Source organism: Lepidochelys kempii, chromosome 10, assembly GCF_965140285.1.
Source record: "Lepidochelys kempii isolate rLepKem1 chromosome 10, rLepKem1.hap1, whole genome shotgun sequence".
NCBI classification, from domain to species: Eukaryota; Metazoa; Chordata; order Testudines; family Cheloniidae; genus Lepidochelys; species Lepidochelys kempii.
Window position 1 is genome coordinate 49,700,815 of NC_136389.1, and position 19,634 is coordinate 49,720,448.

Genomic DNA, 19,634 nt, shown 5'->3' on the forward strand with positions numbered 1-19,634 from the left:
CTTCTGCAGTTTCCACGGTATGCATCCGATGAAGTGAGCTGTAGCTCACAAAAGCTCATGCTCAAATAAATTGGTTAGTCTCTAAGGTGCCACAAGTGCTCCTTTTCTTTTTGCGAATACAGACTAACACGGCTGTTACTCTGAAACCAGTCTTATGGCTTGTGAGTCACCAAGAGTGGAATGCACATGTGCAATCACTCAAAGAAGAAAAAACTGTTACTAACCTGTTCCGTTACTGTTGTTGTTATTTGAGATGTGTTGCATGCCTTCAGTCCACAACCTGCCCTCCTACCTCTCTTCATCAGAGTTATGGCAAGAAGGAATAGAGTGGGGCTGGGGCAGCTCTGCCCTTTTTACCTGCATGCTATGGTGTGCAGCAGCAGAGGGAGCTGAGCTGCTCAATGGGTACTGCTGAGGTAAAAAGTTTCCAAGGGCTGGGCACACCAACACCAAGAGCGTAATGGACATATGCAACACATCTTGAAGAACCACAGTTATTACGGAACAGGGTAATAATAGTTTTTTCCATCAAGTGCATTATCACTTATCATGCCTTCATAGTTCAACTTCTGATGCTTCACTGGACCAGATGCTAAATGCCTATCATCTTAGCTTCTTTCAGTGCTTGTCTTTGATCAATTAATAAATCAGGATCCATCTTTTTCCCTTATTCGACCCTGTAATAAAGATTTAGAGTAGCACGTGGGTAAAAAGGCAGCAAGATTTCTACTATAAGCTGGCCTGTGACAATGGAACGACTGAGTAGGGCTTGGGAAATCCTGCACAGGGCATGGCTTTGTTTATTTACTCTTAACAGTGACATAGGACTAATTGTCACTAATAGAGAAGAAGCTGCCCCTCTAACACCTTTGGCAGTTAATGGTGGGCGGTCTAGAACCCTTAATATCTACATTAGATTTTATAGACCATAACTGCTGTTCTCTAAACCGTTTAAAAGGGGTACATAGGTATTTAGTTGTATGACTCTCATTAATGGTAATGTGACTCACAGAGTGAAATTCCCACATACTGTTTTAAAATTTTAGGTAATACTTGGGGATGATTATTCCATATATAAAATGCCTTATAATGTCATTGTGGTCATTGGAGTATGGAGACCAGTAGTCATTAGCTACATAAGAGATTAGAATCCTCGATTCCTAAATGGAAGCTCACAGTGAAGGTTTGAATAGAAACTTCCACATGGAAGATGATGAGACCCTGTGAGGGCCTGGTTCACATCAGCAATCTTTTCTAACTGCAAGTAGTACAGTGGATGCCTGTAAATATACTTTATGTTCATCAAACTGCCTACGGACAGAAAAACTTAATGTGTCTCTGCTGATTTCACTGAATTTTCCTTTTTTTGACAAAATATTTGTTAGTACTGAGGGAATCTGACCTGCCCTATCTAAAACTTGAGCACTTGTCCAGATTCATGAAGCTGTGTCTCGGAGCTTGGGGGTGGGTGTCTGAAGAGCAATTAGACACTCCTCTGGATGCCAAATTTTTGCTGGTTTCAATTCAGACCTTCTCTTAAATGCATCTGCTTTATGAATTCAGACATGTGACTGATTTGTCTTCAGACTCTCATCTTTGAGTGCTGTGGGGAGACAGTCTGGCTTTTCATTTCCTTCTGTCAATTACACAGCCGGTATATATTGAACAATTCTTAGTATTTGTCTATTGTCAGCAGTTTAACCAGCTGCCTCTTTCAGTTTTCACATTATTTTGTTTGTAAACAAAGACCAGGAGCAGACAACTCATCTCTAATCAGATCTGAGTTCTCCCCCTGCCTTTTGTACATGTCACATATACATACATGTCATTTTCTCCTTATAGAACAGGGACCTTGTGAGAATTTTTCCTGATGTTTTCTCCCAGTAGTGCCACTTAGTCTCAAAAGTGTCATTATATTTTGAAGTTTCATTAAAAGTGATTGGTTGTCATCTTTAACAAAATATTAAGGGGAGTCATTCATCATTTTGTCATTGATTACAATGGTTACAGGATTTAGTCTTAACTATATATTTCATTGCTATAACAGTAACCTATAGTGTTGTTGTACAGGAGAGTGTGTAATATTTCATTCTAAATAACAATGGTAGCCTGAAATAAAACCTCAGATCTAAAAAACTCTTGAACTTGGAAGTTTGGATCTATATTTGGATCCAGATTTACCCAGTGGCCATGATCTCCCCTCCCTGTTCCACCCCCTTAAAATAAATCAAAACAAAAACAGATCCAAACACTCCAAACATTTATGCACACCTACACACCAAATTTGGGGAAAGATTGGAGCTGGATTGGAACTTTACACCTCAGGACCAACTCTAATTTTAAAGCCCATATTTTCAGAGGTTAATAGTTTGTGCAAATTATGTTGCCTGAGCTGCTGCTGTTCTAAGCTTGGTAGTAATTAAAAAAAAAATTGAGAGGTTTGGCACACTAACATCTTCCATTGGAGTTGTAGATGTTCAGCACTTTTGAAAATTAGATCCATAAAAACTTCCAAATCAAAATTTCAAAAATAGTTTGGCTGTTAAAAAAAAAAAAAAAAAAAAAGGCAGATGCGGGGAGGAGAGGGAAAAGGGCTGCCTAGCAGTGTAATATGAGGTATTGGAGTTCAGGAGTTAGTCTTGATCCCTTGCTTCTGGGCTCTTATGGGGTGGGGAAAAAAAGAAACCCTCATATTGCTATTTAACAATCCTTCTGTGCCATCAAATAGAGAAGCATAGATGGATTCAAAAGTAAATGCGCCCCAGCTCACCTTTGCTTGAAGTAGCATCACTGTGAACTAGTTAGGAGGCATTGAGTATCGTCCCAAGACTCTTTGGGTGAAATAAAATGTGGTACAGGAGCTATTTACAGATGCTATTTTATACTTTTCTTACAAAAAATAAGTTTGACTTTTAAAATGAAACACTTTTTGGGTGACTAGTTTACAATTTGGGCTAGATCATTTTGATATTAAAAAACCCCAAGTTATTAATATTTGAAAAATGTCTGTTGCATGAGCACAGTAATTACTTCCTAGAACGTAATACTCCAATCTAAATTAACATCATAAGATTGTTATCATAATAATCAAGATTAATGAGACACCTATCATATGAGAAATCGGAATGTGGAGATCTGGAGAGATCTATCTATTTAACTGTAACTCTTTGGGTGAAGTAAATGGATTATGAACTCTGTGTTACCGAACACACACACAAACCATCCTGTACCAAAACCACCCTTCATTCTATTGCTCTTCTGAAAGTCACAGATGGCATGATTAGGAGGAAAATACAGTGCCACTTGGGTTGAATACATAGAAACACCACTTCCTTGTAAAGCAGCTCAGATGACTTAGAGTGATGTTTTGTTCTGCATAGATCATCTTGAGCAGTGGTTCTCAAACTTTTGTACTGGTAACCCCTTTCACATAGCAAGCCTCTGAGTGCAACCCCCCTTATAAATTAAAAATACTTTTTTGTACATTTAACACCATTATAAATGCTGGAGGCAAAGTGGGTTTTAGGGTGGAGGCTGAAAGCTCGCAACCCTCCATGTAATAACCTCACGACCCCCTGAGGGGTCCTGACCCCCGGTTTGAGAACCCCTGAACTTGAGCCTTAATCTATGTATAATCTACTGTAAAATGTCAGGATATAAATTCAGAGTTCTTCTCCTTTGATTATGATTATTAATTATAAACCTTTTTCCTAGCACAAGAGAATATTCTTTATTGGTGTTAAAGGCAATAAATAAATAAATTAAATAAAATTCGTACCCACACACGCCTGGTAACACTGGTTTTACAGCACAACTTGTCAGACTAGTGGTAAATTTCATTGGCTTGGTGGAGTTAATGAATTTACTTCTCCCAACTCACTCTGAAAACAATACATCCTTTCTTCCAATTGTTTAATGACAATCGGTCACTGAACAGGACTAACAAGTTGCTATTTTTAGCATGGGTAAACTCAGGTGTTCATCTATCGTCATGAGAGCAGAAACACAAACCAGGTTACAAATATCAAAGCATGGAATGGAAATAGAAAATGAAGGGAGATGCCATGCATAGAACTCAATATGGAAACTGAGGAGCACTTTTGGATAGAAAAGGGACACACCACTTTATTTTTAGATAAGTATCCCATGTCATAGAGAAACATCACCCCAACTGGAATGAATTGCCACCCTTACTGCCCATCCCAAGAAAGAGGCCAAAGACTTAACTGGTGTGGAAACTGAACTACCCTCACACACCTTCAGAATGTTTTTCCAGATGACATTTGAGACACACTGGTGGTATGGTGTGCAGCAAGCCTCCCCTTTTGCTGCCTATGCAGTACCAGTTCTTTTATGAAGCAGGGGACTTAAGTCTCCAAGACTGTCAGCTGACACATTTCACTTCATGCATGTTTGCAGGGTCAGGGCCACGTAGCTACTATCACTTTCTGTATTTTTAAAAGACTTTGGGGGATATTCTATTGGTGAGGTTAGGGTTAGCTCACCCTTCTCCAACCATTAAAAAATGCATTGTGAGTGTAGATTACGAAGAGCCAGTGCTCAGATATAGTAACAATCGGCATTCGCTCCTGAAAGTGGTGCATTTTCCTTTTTGAATAAAATTGACTAGAAAATGCATTTTGTAAATTTGCTTTGCCTGTACATGACAGTGATAAACAGGCAATTTAAACTCCAGTGTGTCTGTGTTTTGGGAGGCTCAGGTATTTGTGATGTATTGGAACATTCACAGAATCAGAGGGAGGAGGACTGAATCAAAAATGTAATCACCTAGCATGTCTAATTGCATATGATTATCTGACAGTGCACTTTTCTGATCGGCAACCACAGAGGACTTAATCTCCCAGTAATTTACAGTTGCTAATAGTGTAAACACATAAAAGATGAAAAACATACTTTTTTTTTAATTAAGGGCCAGTCTGACTAGCCTTGCACAATAGCTGAAGGGAAGCTAGTCAGAGCCCTGGACTCCTGGCGTGTAATTATTATGCATAGCTATTGAACTAGCCTTCTTAAAGTGCATATCGAGAGGCAAGTTCAGCACTTTCCCTCTGTACTAGCCATCAGAACCAGACTGGCACAGGAAGCTGCACACACTGTATCCTGTAAAAGGCATAACAGCCACTGCTCTGGCCTGCATGCCCAGAGCCTTTGTGTCTGTCTCTAAGATCTCCTTCCATAGTAGTGTGACTCTACTGTGGGAAGAGGATGTAGAGACACAATGTAGGCCTAAGTGTTCAACTATTTATCTGTTAAACAAGTAGAATATCAGTGAGTCTCTACAGAGAGAATACAATTGATGGGGGATCCTTTGCCTTCATTACAGACATTTATAACTTCCCAAAATGTGCAGAGCCACCAGCAACTCCTAACATGAATTAAAAAAGATCCTGATGATAATGGCACAGGCCTCAAAGATGCTTGTTTTCAGAGATAATGTGGTAGCATTACAGAGCTGCTGTTGAAAGGCGTGAAGGGACCACAGTTTAACATGGAGCTGTTTGAAATGGATTTTCTAATAACACCCCAGTTTTCTTTCCTAATGTAAAGAGCATTGCTATCGCTCAAGCACTAAACTCACATACTCAGCACACACTATCAATCTAAGGATCCACTTTTTCCATTTATTTATCATTTTCAATCACATCATCAATCAAATTATAGTGATTAACAAATAGTAAAGACAAAATTCCAAAGAAATAATGATCTCTCCCCCACCCCCCAAATTACAGTTTGTCAAGTATAAGTCCTTAAATGACTTTGGATTCTATATTAGAAAAAACAGACAGCTACCAAATATTCCCAAAAATTGTAAGAAACTGCAAAAAATACATGATAGCACACATTCATATGAATTAATATACAGAAAAATGCTACAACATATCAAGACATTTTACTGAAAATCAGAAAGAATACTGTGCCATAATTGTCCCCTGACCCATCTATCCCCTCATCACTCTGTTCTTCTTTCACATTGTTCAGACATGAGTTAAGCCAAGCTTTAGCGTCATCAAAATCCAAAAAGCAACCTCTTCCTGTCTTCCCTCAATCTAAGCCTTGCACGTAGAAAGTACTGCTGTAGTTATACCAGCTGATCACTTAGGTCCCAATCCTGCAGAGAATTAGGTATGTGCTTAGCTTTACACACAGTGAGAAGTCCCATTGAAGTCAATGGAACCACTCTTAGTGTGTAAAGTTAATATGCGTAAGTCTGTGCAGGACCAGAATCTTAAAAATAGTAAGTCCTTTAAGACAGGGATCGTCTCTTTTTTACATATTTGCCTCGTACAATGAGGCTGCTACTGAAATGCAAATAATATATGATATTAGGGTTGCCAACTTTCTAATTGCACAAAACCAAACACCCTTACTGTGCCCATTGTCCCTCCCCGAGGCCACACCCCCTTCTCTGGGGCCGCGCCCCCTGATCACTCCATCCCCCCTCCTCCATCACTCACTCTCTCCCACCTTCTTTCACTCAGCTGAGGCAGGAGATTGGGGTGCAGGAGGGGGTGAGCGCTCAGGCTGGGGTGCAGGCTCTGGGTTGGGGCCAGGGATAAGTAGGCAAGGGTGCAGGCTACGGGAGGGATTTTGGTTGCTAGAGGGGGCTCAGGGCTAGGACAGGGGGGTTCAGGTGCCGGACAGGGTGCGGGGTGCAGGCTCTGGGAGGGAGTTTGGGTGCAAAAGGGGGCTCAGGGCTGGGGCGTGGGAGGGGGTATGGGGTGCGGGTTCAGGGAGGGAGTTAGCGTGTGGGAGGGAGATCCGACCTGGGGCAGGTGATTGGGGTGCTGGGGGGGGGGGGTGCGGGCTCCAGGCGGCACTTACCTCAGGCGGTTCCTGGAAGCAGCCAGCATGTCCAGCTCCTAGGTGGAGGGGCCAGGGGGCTCTGCGCACTGCTCATGCCTGCAGGTGCTGCTCCCGCAGTGCCCAATGGCTGCAGTTCTCGGCCAATGGGAGCTGCGGACCCGGCACTCAGGGCAGGGGCAATGCACGGACCCCCCGTGGCCGCCCCTGTGTCTAGGAGCTGGACATGCTGGCCACTTCTGGGAGCCGCACGGAGCCAGGGCAGGCAGGCAGCCTGCCTGCCTTAGCTCCGACACGCTACCGACCGGACGTTTTGCACCCTGAGCAGCAGTGTTGACCGGAGCTGCCAGGGTCCCTTTTTGACCAGGCATTCCAGTCGAAAACCAGACACCTGGCAACCCTAAATGATGTTAATAACTCAGATTTAAACATCAACCATTTCTTTCTGAACATTTGTGAACTTGAACTATATCAGGCAAAATGTAACATTTCCTTTATTTCTGTATTGTTCAAACATGCTTTATCTCTATCAGTTAGTGAAGTGAAAGTAACTCTCAATGTTTTACACAAAGCAGCAGCTGGAGGAGAAATTCAAATGTAATTTAGAAAGTTTTAGTAATCTGCAAAGATTATTGAAATTTTCTTCACAAAATTGTTTGAAACAATAAAGGAAGTTTATGAACGAGATCTGAGCCATCTAACTGCTCAGAAAGAATCAATATCCAAACATTACTTGAAATTATATAATTATAAGTTACTCTCATGCATAAATGTTTATAGAATTGGGAGCCAACGTTTTTAATTTATTACTTTTTAGACATTCTCTTCCGAAGAAGTAATTTTAGAGACTACCAATCCAATTTACCATTGAATTGATTGAAATGGGATTGTAATGCTCGAATGGCAGACATAATTGTACTGAATGATATATTAGAAGACGGAGGGATAGAATGAGCAGAGAACAATTTATCAACAGTTTGAACAGTCCCTATGGCTGCTGTGGCCAAGGTGGCTATCAACCGTGAGATGATGATGGGAGAGTAAAGGAAGGCCTTTGCACTTCCCCATCACTGCTGGGTGTTACAAAAACTGATACCATACATTCTTTTCTACCTATGTCTTCTTTCTGATGATTATATAAACTAAAGAGAGAGGTAGGAAAAAAATAAGATTATCTTCCAAGGTCATCCCAGAAAAGTAATTTAGGAGTACATGTATTAGCAGAAGTGTTGTAAGCGAGACACGAGAAGTAATTCTTCCACTGTACCCTGCACTGATTCGGCCTCAACTGGAGTACTGGAGTACATTTCACGAAGGATGTGGACAAACTGGAGAGAGTACAGAGAAGAGCAACAAAAATGATTAAAGGTCTAGAAAACATGACCTATGAGGGAAGATTGAAAAAATTGGATTTGTTTAGTCTGGAAAAGAGAAGACTTAAAGGGGACATTATAACAGTTTTCAAGTATGTAAAAAGTTGTTACAAGGAGGAGGAAGAAAAATTGTTTTTCTTAACCTCAGAGGATAGGACAAGAAGCAATGGGTTTAAATTGCAGCAAGGGAAGGTTAGGTTGGACATTAGTAAAAACTTCTTGTCAGGGTGGCTAAGCACTGGAATAAATTGCCTGAGGAGATTGTGGATTCTCTCTCATTGGAAATTTTTAAGAGAAGGTTAGACAAACACCTGTCAGAAATGGTCTAGAATACTTAGTCCTGCCACGAGTGCAGGGGACTGGACTAGATGACTTCTCGAGGTCCCTTCCAGTTCTATGATTCTATGAGAAATATATCAAATAAAATCTCCAGTGGGCTGTGTCATCATTTACTACCTCATGGTATATTCCAAAAATTAATAAATTGAAGTCCAGAGTCCTTAGCTTTCACTCCAAAAAGCAATCAATGTAAGATGCATAAAAACATATAAGAGTTTCAAAGTGTGCTCCCAAAGGGCAGAGGTGAGGGTTTTTAAGCCTCACTCTCCCTAATTTCTAGTATTTGGGGTGGGGTTGGCAGCAGGCAGCCAGGTGCACATTTAAAAATAAAAAAATATTTACAAATGAAAAGTTATAATAATTGACTTTGGTTTTGTGCTCTTTTCTGCCAACAGATTTGTAAGAGCAAAGCTAAAGAATCCCAACAGTATTACCACAGCTTGGCTATCAGACAGAGTCTGGCTATTAACTTTAACATCCAACAGGACTGTGGCCATTTCTTAGCTGATGTACCTGTTCGCCTCCTTCCATGGGAGGATCCCAATACACCTGAGGTGGAGGAGGAAGATGAAAAGGAAGGAGAGATAGAAGATGAGCAAAAGAACAAAGAAACCCCTTCCTGTTTGGAGGCTTCACAGAAAGACAACTCAGGCAGTGAGCGGACCATCAGCAAGCAGCGCAGCCGTGTTGTGGTCATCACACGGGAGGTACCATACCTAACGGTGGCTGACTTTGTGCAAGAGTCCACAGCACGCCATGCAAATAACCCAGACTTCTATGAAAGGCAGGTGTGTCTATTGCTCTTACAGCTGTGTTCAGGCCTGGAGCACCTGAAACCCTATCACATCACACACTGTGATCTGCGCTTGGAGAACCTACTGCTGGTTCACTACAGACCAAGGGGAGGCCTTTTGAACTATGAGCCTGTGGAGCCCAATCCCAACGCAGCTTGCCCAGCCAGGCTAATTGTGAGCAATTTCTCACAGGCCAAGCAAAAGAGACATATGGTAGATCCAGAGGTCCTACGGGACCAATCCCGCCTTGCCCCAGAGATCATCACTGCTACACAATACAAAAAGTGTGATGAGTTCCAAACTGGCATCCTCATCTATGAAATGTTGCACTTACCCAACCCCTTTGATGAGAATCCAGAGCTGAAGGAGAAGGAGTATACCCGTGCTGACCTCCCCAGGATCCCCTCCCGTTCCCTCTATTCCTATGGGCTCCAGCAACTCGCCAGCTGCCTGCTGAATCCCAATCCTTCAGAGAGAATACTTATTTCTGAGGCCAAGGGAATCCTTCAGTGTTTATTATGGGGTCCACGTGAGGATTTGTTTCACACTCTGAGCTCATGTTCCAGCCCACTACGGAAGGATGCTGTGCTGCAGAACTGGCTGGACATCAAACGGACGCTGATGATGATCAAGTTTGCAGAGAAGTCCTTGGACAGGGAGCGTGGAGTCAGCCTTGAAGACTGGCTTTGTTCTCAATATCTGGCATTTGCCACTACCGATTCACTCAGTCGCATTGTGAAAATCATGCAGCAACACTAGTTTGTACGAGCTGTTGCTTTTCCTCAACCCCCTACTCCTTGCTCTATTCTGCTCCCACCTTCTTTATTCTAGGGTTCACACTTTGCACGTCTGCTGAGAAAAACAGCCTAGATCTCAAAGCTAGCAACCCTGCGCAAATAGGTTCTAATTGGAAATACTGTCTCCTATTGAAGATACGATGGAGACTTTATTCAATTCCTAGGCCTTCCTTGTTTAATCATATGTACAGTGATTGCAATTGGATTATATACCTCCAAGGTTGGGTTAATTTTTCAACAGATTGAAAAAGGGGAGAGAAAAATTTTAAGGAGACCACTAGTTTTATATTACTATAGAGGATGAATTCCCCATCTCTTCTGGATGGATCCTGCCATTTCTAGTGGTAGCATCTGCAGAAAAAGCAGTGACCATTTATGACCATCAACAGAGATGAATTCATCATAAATGTGAATCAAATGATCCACCAAAGTTTAGAGCCCCTGACCACAAATCTATTGCCTGTGCTCCATCCCCGGTGAAAGGTTCTACCTCTCAGTCTAGGCTGAGGCTCATCCACTTAGTCTTCTCATTCAGGTGGATTTTTATTTTACTCCTACTCTTAAATTTTTTATTTTCCTCCCAAATAGGGCAGTCCTCTGATCCCAGCAAGTAACCAGCAGGCAGCAATCATCTGTGTCCAATATTGTTGCCTTCTCTAACTTGCTACCTGTCCATATCCCTTCTGATCATGGGTCGTGGATTCCAAGGATCCTGCCTTAATCAGCCTATGATTATCAACCTGTAGTATCTCCACTAAAAAGCAAAAGCAGAACTTCCCACCAGTATATATGACCAGAGAGTCATGTATTGTAGATATAACAGTGTTAAACAAGAGCAACATAACATACCAAGAAAAACTGAAACATCCCTCCCCCACATAAAAGGCACTGCCTGGGCTTGAAATAAACAGAAATTACGTAACCAGTCCTCCTTCAGTTGCTGCTGTGCATCAGGTATCAAAATAGCAGCCTCCTTCTTTGTGTTTTATTTTGGTTTGCTAGCCACTTGTGGCATATTGCAAAGCAGGACTGAATTGGCAGTGCTGGTGTGTTGGCAGGAGATACCTACACAGACAAGCACTAAACATTTCTAACAGGCCACATGGAGATGGTTTTACTTCAAATGCATTTCTCTAGGGGAAAAACGGGGGGGCAAACACTGCTATTTAATTACTGAGAGACCTCTAAAGTTTGGCAGCTGTAATTAACAGTGACCTGATCTATTTTCCCCACAGCAGTATTTGGCTACAAATCTCCTATCAGTAACTAATGTTTACTAGTGTACTAGCTGCTTCAGACAACATCCTAAAAATCCCTAAAAATTGAATGGCTGTTGACATAGCTCAGAGATCATTGCAGGTATCATTTTAGAGTAAGGAGGCACTGGCGGGTATTAAGGTGACAGGTTAAAAAAAAAAAAGTCCAACCTGAAGGAACTTTTCACCTTTTGAGGCAGCTGCTGGTTTCCTTCCCTGAGATAGCGACCTTTCCTATGGAACGCCTACAATCATACAGATGGTCTCTTTCCTCAGTATTGCTAGGTTCTCAATTGTCTCAAATATCTCTGAAGAACACAATGGGGGCAAATGAAAGGTGATATTTAATATTCTGAGATGGGTGGTGGAAAACATACAGCCCAAGTTTTGAGCCTGTGCTTCTCTCCTATGGATATATGTGCAATTCTTGTATGTATTTTTTAAAATCTGTATATTACAGTGTTTACGTTACTTACCAGACTTTACCTGATGCTAGATCTGCAAATCCTTCCTTTACTTTCCTGGCACATAAATGCGCAGAGTTACATGTGTTCTTTATATGGATTGATATTTCATTTTTCATTGTTTGTTAAAACTGTGAGAAATCAGTTTACTTCAGTCTTGAAAACAAATAGCCACTTTTTATAGCATATGCATGCTTGGACTAGATGCATGGAAACCAAACAAACAGTCCTGCAGGCATGAGGTCAGTGAAACGAACTCCGTGTACACACCGCATATTTGAAGGGGGTGAAATTTCTCTGGCATCTGTTAGAGCCAAGCCTTGTGGTATGTGGAAGCCTACATTGATTGTGCAGTAATATATAGAATATTTTTGTGGCCTTTTTAAATGTTTTTAAACTTTCTGATGAAATATCCTTTTGTCTGATTCATCTGTATCAGAGAGGGATCAGGCAAGGATAAGGATCATGTATTTTAATGTGATATATATCACTTTAAAAAATCTCAAAGAGTTAATGGGGGTGGCAGCATTATTGCAAAAAGAGTGCAGTGCACTTAAGCACAATTGCAATGCATGGAGCTGATGACTTCCACCACTTTGGGAAAGAGGCTTTCTACATAATGCTGAACAGACTTGTGGTAGAAGCCTTTACAGAGAATTGCACAATCAATAAATGCAGCCCTGTTTCATATGGGCACAGAATCGTGTAATGCCTTATGGCTTATATACATTGAGCATGAGTTGACAGCTCACTTAAATGCTACCTGCAAACTACCAACCCTTTAAGCTAAGCACAGGACACTGCTTCTTCTTGTTCTCCTGGTCTGGATTAGTGTTTGTTTTTGGGTTTTTTTAAGTAGCATCTATCTGCACATAACTTCTCACCTAACAAATATATGCTGTATGAGTAGCACATGGACCACTGGCCATTGCAGTAGGCACATTCCTTTAGGCCGCCTGGTTTGTTTGGGGTTTTTTTTGTGTGTGTATGTGGACACATGTTCTCAGTGTCACTTTCATGTCAACACGCACATGCAAAGTTGAATATTGAATGTTTTACAACCTTATGTATTTAACGCAGCTGGTCCGAAGCCTTTGTATGTCTTTGTTCTTTAGAGATCAAATTTCAGTTCATATTGTTTATGATTAAATTTAAACCAGTACTCATTTTAGTTCTGCAGTATAATCAAGCATGGATGAATGTTCTCTACCGATCTCTTTATTGTGCAGCACTGGGTAACCTTTAGCAATTTGTAAAATCAATGTGATTTTTACTTTTTTTTTCTTTTTAAGAACAAAAGAATGATCAAGGAGGACAAACATAAACTAGCAAGAGCTTCCATTCCTTGGTGGTTCTGGGGCTGCTTTTGCAGACATCCTTGAGGATTATAATTCTGTTTATGGGGGTGCTCCGTGCTGATTAAGAACCACACCGCACAAATATCTGAGAATGTATGCATGAAATTGACTGTAAACAAACAAAAGCAAACAAAAAGGTGGGGGGGATGCTACAGCATAATTTCTAAACAAATGAGGAAAAAACCTGTTCCCTTTGTCAGTGGGATTCTTTATGTATCAGGAATGGAACCCCTGCCTATGTACTTGCATGTGGACATATACATGCACAGAGTTTGGATTTTTAAGTAGTGTAGCACTTTTAGTTGAGCTCAAGAAATGAGAAGAGCTGCAATTCTAAGATAACAGTATTGATTGTAAATATATATTTTTCTATTACTAAAAGCTGCCATTTCACTATTTTTTAAATATAAATTATACAGATTTTCAAGTTCAAAATAAGATCTGGAAAATCATGTAATTATTTGATGAAGAATTAGAATTAGTGGTTCCTGAAGTTTTTAGGGCCACTAAAAATCTTTTTAACATTTTGGATGGAACAATCTTGATCAGCAATTGAATGCACAATGTATAGTGCCTTGTCAAAGAATTAGAATAGTAATGAAGAGAATCAGTCAGAATCTCTCTCCACCTGCTAACAGCCCTATAAATAATACTGCCTACATAGGGTATGCGTACACACCAGCTGGGTACCACACAGGGTATGTATACACTGTGATTCCCAATGTGGGTAGACAGACACGTGCTAGCTCTGCTCAAGCTAGTGCCTAAAAATAGCAGCCTGGCTACGACGCCTCAGGCTAGCCACCGAAGTATCATCCCGTCTGACCCCCTCAAATACATACTCAGGCAACTAACCCAAGCCACCACCCATGCTGCTGTGGCTACACTGCTATTTTTAGGTGCTAGCTTGAGCCTTTCACCTCCCAACTGCTGTCTTGACATACCCATAAATATAAAAAGATGACTACAAAATAAAATGTTGCATTTCATATGATGCTGGGTTAATCAATTTTATGAAAGGAACATTTTCTGGAAGGTCAGTTACATGAAAAAGTTCCTTTGAAGTTGCTCATAGTACCAAAATAAACCCCAAATGACAGCAGGTCTCTGGATTTTTCACATTTGAAATTGAGGCTTAGCACTGGGAGAGAAATAGATGAGATGTCACTTGGTCTAGACATAATACACTAAAATTCAAGAGTCCTATTGCTTTGACAATCTATTACAGACACTCCAACTCCAGAAGATGAAGAGACTGAATAGCTTGGAAAGAAGAGAATGTGTGTAAGATGTGCAGCTCCTCATATTATATATAGTGGATGTGCTGCACACACATCTATATGCTGAGGAGGCATTGATGCAAACCACTGTTAATTTAGCAGTTTGGGAAAACAAGAACCTGTTATAGAATGTGGTTTTCTTGTTTCCTAAAAAATGGATAAGTAAACCCAGTTTATCTTCCAAGCCTCAGGTCTGGTCCAGTGAATATATATGGTTCAGGTGAACATCTAGACAGAATTTAGATGGCACAGCCACTACAAAAGCTCATATGGAAATCGCCAGAAATGAGAGAATGCAGAATTTTTTCTGAGGGCTCTGGAATGTCAGAAAATAGAGACAAGGCTTCTTTTTAAAATTCAGATGTCAAATGAAGACTAAGAAGTCAGCACTAAAGTAAGAAATCTCATTTTATTGGAATACTATGGTGCTAGAAATCCCAACCTGCAGTCCAGTGTGTACATAGTATTTACATGCTTCAGAGTAACAGTCGTGTTAGTCTGTATTCGCAAAAAGAAAAGGAGTACTTGTGGCACCTTAGAGACTAACCAATTTATTAGAGCATAAGCTTTCGTGAGGTGCCACAAGTACTCCTTTTCTTTTTGAGTATTTACATGGTCTAACATTATCCTACCATCCTTCAAGCTCCAACATTCACTCCAGATTTTCTTTAGGGATCTGCCAACAGCACCATAGGATCTGCATACATCATCTGGACATTGTAGACCAGGGGGATTCTGATAGGTTAGAGGGAAGAATATATACTTTAAATAAATCTAGTGCATTGTGGCAATCAAACACTGGGGAGGTTACCCAGATACTTTCTATTCCAGCTCCCTAGCTTTTGTCTGAAAAACTTGTCAGTTGTTGCTGAAATAGAAATATCTCAAGGGCATTGCCCCATTCAGAAGCCTTACCTAAATGAGTATATTTTAACATTTTTTCCTGTTTTCAACTAGGGACCTAGTCCTTCTCTCCCTGAAGCCAATGAGAGAGTGTTTTGCCTTTGGGAGCAGTTATAGGCAGCAGTATCAAACCCTTCAGTGCACTTCCCCGCCCCCAGTTTGATACAGATTGAACATTGTTTCCTGGCAGGTGTAGTAAATGGGTAGTACTCCCAACATCACTGGGTCATCAAGTTTACACTGATTTAATGGAGGTGCTGCTGCTGCAATTCCTGAAATCCCAGAGAACACTCGCAGACCTTCAATCTCACAGACCTTCAATCAAATGCTGTCCATTTAAAGAGGATCTTGCTGTGTAGTGCAGCCCATATACATTGCTATGAGTGGAACAGGATCTGTGGACTGCAGTGTGGACGCTGGAGGCCCAGGTGCAGAAATTCTAAACCTAGGGTCAATATTCAGTGTGGATGCTCAAGCCCTGGGCTTGCAAACCCAGGGTATCAGTTCCTGAGTCCCACTAACCCTGGCCTTACATTACAGTGTAGACATACCTGTGAGATCTGCTGCACCAAATCCCTTAAACCAAAAGAGGCTTTTATATTGTGATGATTAAATATATAGAAGATAATACCAAAGAAATGCAGAGCAGAACTTTAAATGCTTCAGTAATCATACTGTTCCCAAAACTCAGTTCAGTAGAGATGGTCCATAAACCAGCACATAGATTCCAAACAGATTTCAAGAGCAGGGAAAAAAATAATTTAAAATGCTTCTTTAAAAGGAACTCCGGGCAGAACTTTTAATGTAAGGTGACTACAACTCTGAAAGAACCAGAGCGAAGTCTCATAATCCCTCCTCCTGACCATTTGTTGTGTTAGGAAGAATTTCTACTAGATGTTTGTCTAGATTATATTATTCACTTTGAGGCACTTTTTGAAGGATTATGGTTTGAATAGACACAATATAAAGAACTTTGTGCTTGGGAGATTTATTTCTGAATTTAAATTATTTTCTATAAGCCTCCTTGCATTAGATCAGTGTTTTTTAAAGTTTGGGTCGTGACCCAGTACTGGGTCGTGGCATGTAAGACATTGGGTCTCCTTGCTCAGCACCCAGGGACCCTAACGACTCTGGTCAGCACTGCCGACTGGGATGTTAAAAGTCCCATCAGCAATGCTGCCCAGCTAAGGCAGGCCAGTGCCTACCTGTTCCAACACCGCGCTGCACCCTGGAAGCGGCCAGCAACAGGTCCGGCTTCTAGACAGGGGGGCCACGGAGCTCCGCGCTCTGCCCCCACCCCAAGCACTGGCTCCACACGCCTATTGGTTGGAAACCAGCCAATGGGAGCTGGGGGAAGAGGGGGAGAGCATGCTTGTGGGCGAGAGCCGCCGTTTGTGCACTTCCACCTAAAAGCCAGACCTGCTGCTGGCCGCTTCCAGGGCGCAGCACAGTCCACGATGCCAGGACAGGTGGGAAGCCTGTCTCTGCGCCGCTGACCAGGAGCTGCCAGAGATAAGCCCACACCCCAATCCACTGCCCCAGCCCTGAGCCCACCCCCCAAACCCAGAGTCCCTCCTGTTCCGCAAACTCCTCATCCCTGGCCCCAGAGCCTGCACCCCCAGCCCAGAGCCCTGACCCCTCCTGCCCCAGCCCAGAGCCCCCTCCCACACCCTGACCCCTCATTCCTGGCCCCACCCCACAGCCCTCACCCCTGCATCCCAACTCTCTGCCCCAGCCCTGAGCCCCTCCCAACACCCCAAACCCCTCATCCCCAGCTCTGTTGGGTCACAGGCATCAACAATTTTCTTCAACTGGGTTGCCAGAAAAAAAGTTTGAAAACCACTGCATTAGATGTTTGGCACTCCACTCAACATCTGGTTAGAGACTGAATTAAGTCTACAGAAGATTTCAGAAACGGCAATGGGCATGAAATACTCAACTTACCTGTACCTAAGCATCTTGCTATTCTAAAGAACTTGTTTTATACTTCAGTTTAAGAGGAGCCATCTCATCCTTTGTTTTCTTAAATCCAGGAAGAAGGTTTCAGGGATTTAGAAGAGGTTGGAATGTTTTTTATATGAGAGAAATATATGTTCATATATATATATATATATAAATTGTATTGTACTACAAAAAATTCACTTTGCCCCTCTTTTGTTTTGTGTGTGTGTGTATATATATATTATATACAGCATATAATATATGCTGTAAATTTGCTTGAATTTTAGCTTACCAATTTCATAAAACCAATTACACCTGTTTATGAAAAATCATTTCAGAACTCTGGTTCTTTTTCTTTGCTTTGTTGGTTGCAGAAAGTTTTGCAGCTCAAATCCTTGTGGTGTTTTTTTTTTTCTTAATTCTTTATTATGCTGAACACTTGTTTTTCATAAAAGGAGATAAAATTATTTTTAAATAAGAGATTCCTAAACTGGTGATCTTTTATAAATGGGATTTCTTTAAAATTCCTCAGATAAGGGATTTTTTTTTGACTCCATTGTCCTGGGTAAGCTTTGTGTTTGGAATTCCTGATTGCATTGCTTTATCTGGTGCTTCATATCTATATTGACACATTCTATATAAATAAGTGTATAAACTCCAAGCCTTCCTTTGCCATCAGGGGGCAGTTACATTCTGGTTTGCTGTGGTACTTTGCTGTGTACTTTGTGGCATTCATGTTACTGTGTAAATAAACTAGTTTTATTACACTGAAAGTCAAATGTGGTTGTCTCATTTTTCTACCTTTCTTTCCTCTTTAGGTTTTCAAACACCAGGGAGTTGCACTGGAAAATACTGTGTTTACAGTAAAGATGCGTGAACATGGCCTCTTGTTGAATTATGGCAAATGCAGGAAAAAATGTTTTACTGCAAGGGAGCTGAATGTTCTTTAGTAATGGCCATTGTATTAACAAGGCAGATGCAATGTTTAATGTCTCCTGGTCCATACAGAGAGATCAGAGTTATCATAATTAGGGCAGAGAATAATGCAGTCTTCATGTTCATTCCTCCCTGTGGCTTCTTTGCACTGTTCTATCAGCGTACTCCAACCTCAAAGGATTAACCTTTTCTGAAGTGAAGAGAATTCATACTCCACATTCATTTGATCTTGGGCTTCCCTCTGACTTCTTAATAGGTTTCATTTCTGCCGTCAAGGGAGACGTACTTCTTGGGGGTGAGAGCCAGGGATTTCGGGGGGTATACACCTCCCCTGAATTTTCCCAACACCCCCCCTCCCGGCAGTTACATGCAGTGTTGCCAGTTTAGTCGTTGGTTGGAAATTTGAATTGAAATTGAAACATTAATACACACTTTAAAAGCATATACAGCATATGAGAAAATACTTGTACCTGAAAAAGCATAATGGATTTGAAAAGTATGAACAAAGACTAGCCTCTTCATACAGCTGTTATTTATGACAATATCGGCACATTTGTTTTGGCTATATTCGCCTACCTAATAATTTCAAATTATGATTTGTAAGCAAGGTCTGAATGAGCTCTCCCCTGATACCTAGTGATGAGCCAGTGGTGGTTAGAAAGGCTTCAGGACCAGACTGTATTTTCATGCACACCTACTCTGCCTAGATATCCAACAGACACAGCTGTGTTGCCCAAGTGATCAATTCTGGCTGGTGCTGTGTTACAAATCACTTAAGTATTAAATGTGTGGGGGTCATGAAATGTTGTTTTCTTTATTGTATGAGTAAAGGGCAGCAGAACTGTACTTAGGCTGACTGCATGAGGGGGTCTCCTTCCGTGCTTAATTTGTGCTAGGGCTTGCTATGGCTGAGCCCAGGCACTTCTAGGCTTGGTAGTTCATAGACCTGGGACCTCTGGGCTTGTCACATCAGTTATGAAAGTAACAAACTTGCTTGAGCCCCGGCACCTCTTTCATTACAAATTAAGCACTGGTCATCCTCAACTGAACTGCACTCCCTAAGCAGGAGGTTTGGATGCCATATCCTAGTGAAGAGAGAGGGTGGGGCACAGGTGTTTTGCTTGATGGTATGGGCTGTGCCTAAGAGTCACAGACACTATTTGACCTGACCCTCTCTCCTATTTAGAGATAGAGCTGATTAGGTTCCATAGAGAGTTTTTTGGTTTGTAAAGTGACCACTAGAGCTGAAATCACTGATAATCAGGTCTAAGTGCTTAGACCTGCTGTGGGACAGTGTTTCTGTGGAAGACACAGCCCAGCCTGCACTAGCAGCGAGGTTCTCCCACTGAGCACTGAAATCACTGACAGCTG

The 19,634-nt window shown here is 41.5% G+C and overlaps 1 protein-coding gene across 11 annotated transcripts in view; it reads left to right on the forward strand.

Moving 5' to 3' along the window:
* PEAK1 (pseudopodium enriched atypical kinase 1) overlaps window positions 1-19,634 on the forward strand; it is a 237,936-nt gene that overhangs the window by 206,144 nt on the left and 12,158 nt on the right. For 10 of the 11 annotated variants that reach the window (XM_073303488.2, XM_073303487.2, XM_073303494.2 and 7 more), the window contains one exon: window positions 8,930-18,100. The exons of the other annotated variant lie outside the window; for it this stretch is intronic. In XM_073303488.2, coding sequence (XP_073159589.2) covers window positions 8,930-10,087 — 1,158 coding nt within the window. In that variant the 3' untranslated portion in view covers window positions 10,088-18,100. Of the gene's footprint in view, window positions 1-8,929; window positions 18,101-19,634 lie in introns of those variants that run through there. 11 annotated transcript variants of the gene reach the window in all.